The sequence below is a fragment of the Eleginops maclovinus genome, chromosome 12 (assembly GCF_036324505.1).
Source record: "Eleginops maclovinus isolate JMC-PN-2008 ecotype Puerto Natales chromosome 12, JC_Emac_rtc_rv5, whole genome shotgun sequence".
Taxonomy (NCBI): Eukaryota; Metazoa; Chordata; class Actinopteri; order Perciformes; family Eleginopidae; genus Eleginops; species Eleginops maclovinus.
The window spans coordinates 19,816,993-19,827,183 of record NC_086360.1 but is presented as its reverse complement, the minus strand read 5'-3'; the positions used below and the strand labels follow the sequence as shown (position 1 = coordinate 19,827,183).

General features: G+C 37.2%; 1 protein-coding gene across 1 annotated transcript; it reads left to right on the top strand.

The window, feature by feature from the left end:
- Window positions 1–574: 574 nt before the first annotated feature.
- Window positions 575–9,909, top strand: ggt5a (gamma-glutamyltransferase 5a). Its single transcript, XM_063897711.1, has 12 exons — window positions 575–2,045; window positions 2,258–2,385; window positions 2,476–2,571; window positions 4,611–4,797; window positions 4,888–5,048; window positions 5,260–5,406; window positions 5,648–5,781; window positions 6,406–6,590; window positions 7,338–7,429; window positions 7,972–8,078; window positions 8,262–8,372; window positions 9,054–9,909. The coding sequence occupies exons 1-12, from the start codon at window positions 1,855–1,857 to the stop codon at window positions 9,198–9,200; spliced, it is 1,686 nt and encodes a 561-aa protein (XP_063753781.1). The 5' UTR covers window positions 575–1,854; the 3' UTR covers window positions 9,201–9,909.
- The last annotated feature ends 282 nt before the right edge of the window (window positions 9,910–10,191 follow it).

The following is a 10,191-nucleotide window of genomic DNA, read 5'->3' as shown; positions in this document are numbered from 1 at the left end:
CAATATTTTCCAGTGCAAGCTTCAGCAGTAACGGCAGATTGAGATCACCTCCTTTGGGAATTTAACTCTGGTTATTATTGCACTCAATGTACATTACACAGAAGCATACATACACGAATTAAACACAACAATTAACAAAATGTAATTAAAGTTGATCTAGCTATCAAATTACCATATTAGACACCTTTCAGATGCATGCATATGAGTTGCTGGGTAGACAGACCCTCAACATTCCTGAATGTGCGCACCCCGTCTAATGCCAATGCTGAGGCTATTGTGCAACAACTTGTAGCTAAAACACCGAATGTTTAAAAAATATATTTTTTTAACAAAAAACACCTAGAATTGTTAATGCCAATGAGAATCACCAATATTGGCAGCCCTGCTAAAAGACTAGTGATTATGTTTTCCAAAATATACCTTGGTCAATTACTTTTCCTTTGAAGGCACAATTGCCCTATTTCCGGTATTGCTCTTTGACTTGACTTAATTGAGAGCCCCCCTCTTCCGCCTCATGCCTCATGGCTCGCCCATAGACTACTGTTTGATTTAACTGCAGACAGCATTTCCCAAGATGCATTGCAACGTGCCTGGGTTTTGTTCACAGTAATCACAGATCAGTACTTTGACAGGTAAGGTGTATCAAACATTATATGGCATCATGGAAATATTTTCCAAAAAATGTAACTGCAGAGTCCAGATCACGTAAGTGGGACTTTCTTTACCTGGAACAACAATACTCATAGAATAAGTAAAGCAGCACAACGTTACTATAGCAGTGTTGTTATGCTTATTTTCAGTCTGACAGGCCCAGACTGGTCCTGAATTCCAGCTGCTTTGCGTTTATTTAGCAAGGTAACAGTTTATCATAACATTTAAACCTGTTGCTGCAGTTGTTCCAAAAGCTTGTCTCATTGGTTTATCAGATACTTTGCTGATTAAAAATAATCATTTCAAAAATCCGAACCATGGAAACAACGTAATTACACCAGCTTTTTTCACTGCCTGTTTTCTCCAATTATAGTAAATTCACACATTTAAAAGCTTTTTTTGCAATAGTAAACAAAAGTATTAAGATTTGACTTGAGTAAAAGTGTTAATACTACAGTGTAGAACTACCCGCTTGTGAGTAAAAATACTATAGCATACCGATGTATTATATTATATTATATAATTTAAAATAGTGATGCATTAATTTGTTCGTCACATGTAGCTGGCAAAGGTTCAGGTTCAGGCTCAGGTTATTTATTTATACCCGTAGGTAGATTTGGTTTGCAAATAAAAAGACAAGGGATCCATCCTGACACTCAAACAACACAAATAGTCAAGAGACACATCTCTAATAAAAGGAAGGGGATTTGAATGACTTTATAAATGAGTGGATTAATTTAGAATAATATAGGGTAATCTATTTACATTACATTATTGATAGAACATAAATAAATCCAAATAACTTGAGCTTTAAAATGATAAGTGGGGTAAAAAACAAGTATTTGAGAATGTACTTATTATTCGCTTCGTGGTTACTGCTAACCACTGAATGTAAAGTCTGGGGTTATCTTTTGGTTTTCATTTGCTTTATTTTTGCCTTTTGAGTTTCTATCAGTAGGCCTATTACACCTAAAGCCTGCTACATACGTCACCCAATGGTACGAAGGCCATAACAGATATTGTCAGAGTATTAAGTGAAAACTCCTCAGGGCTGCAGGCGGGGGGAGGGTGGAGCCAGGACAAGTGAACACCCCCTTCAGATGGGGCCAACTAGACTCCAAATTTGGAAACAACAAGTTGTAACATTACAGAGGAGACAGGCTAACCTGTCAAGGTGAAATTAGACGTTAATGCTCCCCGCGAATGTACTGGATCACATCAGCCATGGCGAGGTCAAAAGCGAGGGTGTACACTTGCTGTGTATTGGTGATGCTGTGCGTGGTGGCTATTATTGTTTGTGTTATCACTGTACTGGCGAGGCACAAATGTCCAGATGATACTTTCTCCACCGCTGCAGTAGCGGCAGACTCAGCAACGTGTTCAAAAATTGCAAGGTAAGTGGCATTTTACACTTCTGTTATATATAAAATAAAGTTATTATGAAGAGCTCAAGAATTCATATACAACACAAACACTGTCTATATTACGGGCAAATCTACATTTTGTATTCATCCCGTAATACTAATTATGACATAGTGACGCGACAACAGGTACAACATGTAGCAAAAACGAAATTCATTGGCATAACTTGTGATGCGTCTTTCAGGGACATGCTTCAGAAAGGGGGATCCGCGGTAGATGGCGCCATTGCTGCGCTGCTGTGCACCTCCGTCATTAACCCGCAGAGCATGGGAATCGGAGGGGGGTCAATATTCACAGTGATGGACAGCTCTGGTAACAGCCTCATTCATTCATAGAGCAGACTATTGAGTTTCCTAATCTGGGGAATGTTTATTGATAATATCTCCTCTTTTCTTTTTAAAGGCAAAGTGAAAATCATCAACTCCAGAGAAACTGTCCCGGGGAAGTTTAAACCTGACCTGCTGGAGACATGTCCCAAGACCTTCCAGATGATTTCAGGTACTGCTATGGCTTAGACAAAGTAAAGTAGTAATACAACTTTTTAAAAATACTCTATTATAAGTAGAAGTTATGCATTAAGTATTAGTAGTATAAAAGTATTGCCATCAGAATGTAATTAAACTAAACTTAGTGTACTCATTCTGCACAACAGCCCATTTCGGTATAAGATGTATTAGCCTGTTTTATTTTAACATTTTTTTTGTTTTTCACTTTTATATTGCAGATTTATACACTGCAGTGTGGTTTGTGAATTGTGGAAGTTCAATTGTATCTTATAATAATACATGATTAATAACTAGTTGATTATATTTTGCATTTTTAATCTGATTCTGAAACTTTGTAACTAAAGCTGTCAGGTAAATATAGTAGAGTAGAAATATAGAGTAGCAGGAAATAGAAATACTCAATTGTCTGCCACATCCTGTTACATGCCATTTGTGGTTTTCTATTCCTGGATCTTGCATTAGGAGAATTCCCTGTTTTTCTTGCTCTGGCTGTTGTTCCAGGTATTTGTTCACCAGGCTTTTGCATTATCATGCTAGAGGAACCATGAATAATACTTATTATTTCTGCCGAATAATGGTTCACATCTGGAGAAAAGCATTTACCAAATAAGGACTTTAAGGTGAAAGATTTGTGTCAGGTTTAGGACTGAATTGCTGTCAGACCTTTATTGGACATGCATCTTTGTTTCTTCTTTGTCATGCTTGCTTCCCAAACAGTATACTGTGATTGTATATACACAGGGGGCCAACAGTCCCCTCATAGGTACTGAGCAGCCAGGACCACACACAGTGGAACAGGAGTCTCAAGCTAGCTGTTAATCTTGTTGCGACATCCAACCTGTGAGGCTATTTAAGTAAACCTGAAAGACTTCTGTAACTGATTTACTGAAAACAATATCACAGAAAGAAAAACAATTTGTTCGGTGAAATAAGATGTAAAATCAAAAACAATTTAAAATGTAAAAAGAAAAAAAATATGGAAGAGAGTCCACAAATACATTTCTGTTGGTAATTTAAAATGAGTATTTGATTGCTTTTGTTAGATACCTATACGGAGGAAAGAGTTATTAGATTATTAACTTCATTAAATAACGTAATCAGCTTTAATGACCAATAAATGTACTATTTTTAAATTTATACAAAAATAAAGTTAAAGAAAGATAAAGATAGAATAGAAAACATGAAAATACGCTATAAATATAACATTTATTGTGAAATACATGAGATTTTAATGATCTTTCAGGCTTGAACAGGTTTTAAAATTGAGCCATATGAGGAGTTTTGTGGAAAGACTAAAACACTACCGCAACTATTCTCAGCTATTTTGTAATCTATAGGGTTGGAGTCCACTTTAAATCTATTGTCTTTTATGGGCTTATGATATTTTTATATCTAATATAAAACATGAATCTGTAACATTCATAGTTACTTTTTTATTTCAATTCATAATACTTTAAAAAAAAATGTGTGAGACTAGAAGTCGTAAGTGGCATAAAATGAGTAGTAAATAGTGTGGGGACATATTACGGCTTATTGGGAAGAAGCCTGAGAAGTACTTCTTTGCCTTTAATATCTTTAATAATATAAAAATGTAATCCAATTGAATTCTATTGATAAACAAATGTATCCTAATAGTGTGAGGTTGCCCTGTGAAAAATCAGTTGACAACAAGGAAGTGTCAAAAGGGAAACCAGAGTTTTCTGACAGATAATATCTGCTGAAATGAGATGTGCATTAAGTCGATGAATCAGAATAGTGGGTGTGTATTTCCCCTCTTCCCTTAAGCCCTAGAGAAAGGGCGTCTCCACACTATGACTGGCCGAGAGAGTAAATGCTCTCAATTGTTAATGAGGAGCCAGTCTCCATACCCTGTAGGGGATCTGACTAACCTGCCAATCAGTTTAGCTAAAATCAATGAGGAAAAGGGAACCAAAGAGTGAGGGAATGCTATACACAAGTAAATTACATGAATAAAAAAAAATGTTCTGAACTTTATAAAATCTGTAACTATTTATCTTTCCATCCACACAGGTAGCTCATGGATCGGGGTCCCAGGGGAAATTCGGGGTTATGAGCAGGCACACAAGCTTTATGGGAAGTTGCCATGGGCCTCTCTATTCCAGCCAACCATCAAGCTGGCCAGAGAAGGTTTTCCTATTCCTGTGATCCAAGCTCGATACATCCCCCACATTAATACCAACAACACAGAGCCACTAAGGTACAAAAACACTCCCTCAAAATGACCCACAAATATGATACGCAAAAAGATTTGTATTTAGATTGTGTTTTCTCTCCTTGTATTTGCCAGAAAGTTGTTCTCAGATAAGAATGGGAACTTGCTGAAGGCTGGTGATATAGTGAAGTTTGAGAAACTGGCTGACACTCTAGAGACGATTGCAAACGAGGGAGCAGACGCCTTCTACAACGGAAAAATAGCAGAGGATTTAATCCGTGACATACAGGAGGCAGGTATTGTTACACAGATTTCATCATCATTTTTCAACAACTTTCCTCGAAGTGATCTAGTTACAAATGAATGGGACTGTTAACCACTGCAGAGATCCCTCAAATTCTCCAGTTTTATCTGCTGTATCCATTACAAGTCTTAACTATGTGGAGCTGAGATGCATTTTCAGTCCGTTCTGCTGAGCACGACTATTTCTTTCTGTGTTTTGCTCAGGAGGAACACTCACGGCGCAGGACTTGGCATCGTATAAAGCTACAGTGACGGATGCGTACGAGATTACTTTGGGAGAGTACCAGATGTACTTCCCCCCGCCCCCTGCAGGAGGAATTATCCTCAGCCTCATCCTGAACATCATGAAAGGTTCCTCCTGCACACGCACTGCAGAGTTGCTGTGCATCCCCACTTTGAAATTACCTAAAAACGCTTCTTAGTTCATTTGCTGAGAAGAGAAATGAATGCTTTCATTGGTTGTTACATAAGACATTGTCTTACCTAAATGACTGCATGAATGAGATTGTTAAATGCCAAATCATCTAGATACCAGATGTCTTTATTAGTTGAATACTCTGTGGGAAACCTTAATCACTTATTTTATTTACAGAATACAACTTGACTCCTGCAACTTTGGAACAAAAGGAAGAAAAGACACTGGCGTATCATCGCATTGTTGAAGCTTTTAAGTTTGCCAATGTATTAAAGAAACACATCCGTGATCCAGCGTTCAGCTCAGAAGAAGTAAGTTATTTAAAAATACAATTAAAAAGTCTCTCATGGTTTATACCCAGAGATGGAAGAAGTATTTAGATCGTTTGCTTTAGAAGAAGTTCAAAAGTATTGTTTGGTAAACATTCTTCAAATACAAATGTTATTGTTTTATAGAATATTTGGTGGAGGTGGAAATGATTTTAAATTCTCCATTTACTGTTAAAAGGTTTCATTTATAACTAATGCATGACATTTTATTTGTTGATCCTATGTTTTTGTAGTAAAAAAACTGTATATGTGACTACAACTGTCACGACTGCATTAGGTACCTGGATGATTGTAGGCTAAGCTTAAGTCTACATGTATGTAACCCATCATACATCTTGGTTGCAACAAATGGCATAAGCATACTTATTCTGTAAAAGAAAAGGTAAAATGTTTGATACAAAAGAAGAGTTTAAGAGGCGGATACATAGAAGTAGTGCAAACAGGTACTTAATGTTTCAAAATCAGGCTCCGACTCATTTTGAAAATTACTTTACTTTTTTCTCGCTCTCCCTGCAAAGCAGCTAAAGGCGTGAAATACAATCCAGAGGTCTGAAATAACTGTTTTATGTTATGAACATGTTTTTGAAAGCTCCTCACTTTTTACAGATAGCCAAGAAATTCACAGAGGACAGCTTCGCCAAGCACATAAGGAGCTTGATCAGCAGCAACGGGACTCATGATCCACAGTATTACAACATCACCCCGTATCTGGACAGCATGGGCACCACCCATGTGTCGGTGCTAGCAAAGGATGGATCCGCTGTTTCTGTCACCAGCACCATCAACCACATGTCAGTATTTGAAGGCGTTCTGCTTTACAGGGAGAATCAACTATTGAGTCTTACTGTTGGCTTGAAGGTAGAGGATTAGGAATAATTAGGAGATTATGTGTTATTGTAAAAGGAATTTAAAAGTAAATCTCTATTTTCAAAACAGTTCAGTCCAAAAGCAGAATTAAAGAAACATTTGGTTACTACAGAAGTCCCGATAAGCAAATAAAAAAATATTCTTGCAAACCATTTTCTTATCCTGATTAAAATGATTTTAATTTCTGTGGTTTAGATAAAGTGACACAACAAATGCCAGGATAATCTTACATTTTACCTGTAAAACACATTTATTATATATTAATAAATATATTAATATATTATTATTAAGCATTTTGATGATGATTTTAATCAGTAAAAGGTCAAGTTTACGTTACCACAGATGAGATGTATTTCATTAAGTACACATATTGCATATTAGCAAGTTTATGTAACAATACTGACATGTCAACACATGGAAGAAGACATGAATGCTTTACTCCTGGGTATTGGTGCACTTCAGCCTCTTTTGGCAGAAAGTACTATTAAAAACACCTACAAATATCTTGGTGACAATTTCAACTGCCAAAACTTCTCCCCCACCGTTTTCAGTTAAAAAACATGGAAAAATGATAACCAAAGTTAATCTTTTTCTCTCACTGGCTTCACAGAGATTCCATAATTGTAAGAAGAGCATATGTCTAACAAGTTCCCAATGTTTTTTCCCCACAGATTTGGCTCCAAGGTCTTCTCTCCGAGGACTGGAGTCATTTTCAACAACGAGTTGTCAGACTTCTGTGGGCGAGCTGATAAAATCTTTACTGGTAAACAGATAATGATTGTGTAATGCAAGACATTTGTTTTGGTGACAGTGAAAACATGTCTTACAGGCAAGGATTACACCCAATACATACTGTATGTATTTTGGTTTTTGTTTTGTTTTAACAAAATGTGGAACTAGTAAAAAAAAGACGGTTTAGTGCTAAGAAAGCAAAGGTTTGCAAGCTAACACGCTAGGATGATGAATGTTAAACATCATACATGTGGAAAATGTGCATGTTATTGTGTGTTTAGCATGCTAATGTTAAAGTCTGAGCCCTGTTCCACATCATTTTTTTGTAATATGAAAACTACAACCCAGTTAAACTACAGTTGAACAGAGTAGTTTCAATCCTGTCTGATGCCAGCTGCTGAACAAAGGCAAACAATGAAATAAATGCCCTTCTCCCTCAATGTCCACCCGGGATCCAAATCATTCGGAGACACTGATTGCATTTATAATAATTTCCTTCTCGTTCCTCTCACATTGATGAGTCTGAATTGAAGGCGTGTTTCCTGTCAGTGAAGGCTTTTGTTGTGTTGTCAGGGGAGCAGCCTCCTTCCTCCATGGCCCCTGCTGTGCTGAAGTCTCCGTCCAGGACTCTGGTGATTGGATCGACGGGTGGGAGCATGATCACCACTGGGATGGCCTCGGTACATGTTCGGGGAATCACACTAAGTGCTATTAAGATGAATGGCTGCATACTAATGCCCCCTCACTGTTGTCACAGCAAGTGCTATCTTCAGGAGTGTCTTTCCAATGCTTGTAATCCATTCTGTGCTCCTCAATGTCCCATCTGGCATATTGCGAAATATTGTTCTGCTTTTTCCTTCTAGGCCCTCATGAACCACCTCTGGTTTGGGAAGAGCCTCAAGGAGGCGATTGCTGCTCCGGTTTTTTTTGTCAATGCTATGAATTCAGTAAAGTTTGAAGTCCACTTCGATCAGGTAATACATACTTCAAGTTTAATTATGTTTTAGATCTGTTAGTTTATTTCAGTCAATTCACACTTTCATTCAAAGTCATACTGAATACAAGCTCAATTGTTACATAGTGATGTCATTATGTCACAAAAGTAAACAAAGGAGTCCAATGGAGGTGTTTCAGGCAGGGGGGGAGTGTATGGGAGAGACAATCCCTCTTTAAACCTTTGCAGACCATTTACATGCACCAAAAACTATATCACACACTACAGGAAAAGGGAAACCCCCAAAAGAATAATAGGGCCCCATCAAAATGTACTCAATCTATTTAAAGGAAAAGCAGACGTCTCTATTTGCAGAATGACCCTTTTCAGTCTAATTCTTAAAATATCAGCAAGCTATAATTAATAATGTTGTGTATTTCCATGTGTATTTCAATATTGCAGCTAATAAAGATGGGTCTAACTGTATTTGCTATATAAACTGCTGATTATTTGGACATTTAACAATGCATCATCATATATTTATACATTTACATTTGACAATTTAATTAGCAAAATCTTAACAAGTAACAAATATTGTTGTGTAAAAAGAATATTATAAAAAAAACGAGTAAAAAACTTTACAAATATCTTTGGGCAGAATACCTGAGTACTTGGTTGCATCATATTAGCTCCGTCTGAGTCCCTTCTTTTCGACTTTCAGGAAGTAATCAAGGCTCTGAATGCCCTTGGACACAAACAGTACGATGACAAGATTTTCTATAACGTAGTGAATGCTGTGGAGAAGAAGGATGGCTGCATCTGCGCCGTGTCTGACGCCAGGAAGATGGGAGAGGCAGCCGGGTACTGAGACCAAGAGCGGCTAACATTGGTTAGGCAGGAGGGCATGAAGGTTATGGAGACCTTCTGCAACACAGATGGTGTTAAATCATTGAACATATCACCAAATACCAGGCCTCTGCAGATGAACACTCACTAGCAGCAGTTAAACACGTGGTGTGGGAACATGACTGTAACAGCGACATGATGGATTTGACCGTGTGTGAAGAAACCACTGTGACTGAATGTGAGCTCCTGTGAATCAACTTATTCGTACACATCGTCCCACTTATGTCATTAGTTGTATCTTTAGCTGTAAAAATATTTGGTAACATTTTATTGAATGTACAGCAAATGAAATATGGTTATAGGTATGATAATGAAGTAAAGCTTTTTTTAATTTGTTTTATATTCTATTTTGAATGTTGTGTTAAAACATTGAGGAACATCCAGAAATCTACATTTTTAGATGCACATTTCCTGCAAGATATCTGTAGTTTATACCATAAAGAGAAATTTCACAAATGAGCTAAAACTGTTTGGATTTATACTTCAAACATGTGTGGAAGACATAATCTCTGCCATTCTTGTGTTTGACACTTTAATAGCTGAAGATGTGCAATGCATGGACTTATTATTATAAAGGTCTTGCAAAGAGTATGTATACACAAAAATGTATGTACAAGTATTTTATTTTTTTGGTGTTGCATTTATATTGTAATAAATGAAAGCATAATTTACCTGTGACTCAGAACAACCAATAGACCACCAAAGTGACCCTCACCTGGCTTTTAGCCCTGAAGTCACTGCTTTTGTAAATACTCAGCTCTGTGCCATAATGCATTCTGAAAAACCTGCGTGACTTCTCTGTGCTGGTTTTAATAAATTCTTTTGTGCCTGAGCATGCAGCAGCTGGAGCAGGATAATCAGATCAAATAGTGACTCAGTAGAACCGTTTCAAGGGAGAGAGTTTGTGAAGAAATTCTGATAAATATTAAGCCTCTGCATGAAGGCACACAAGG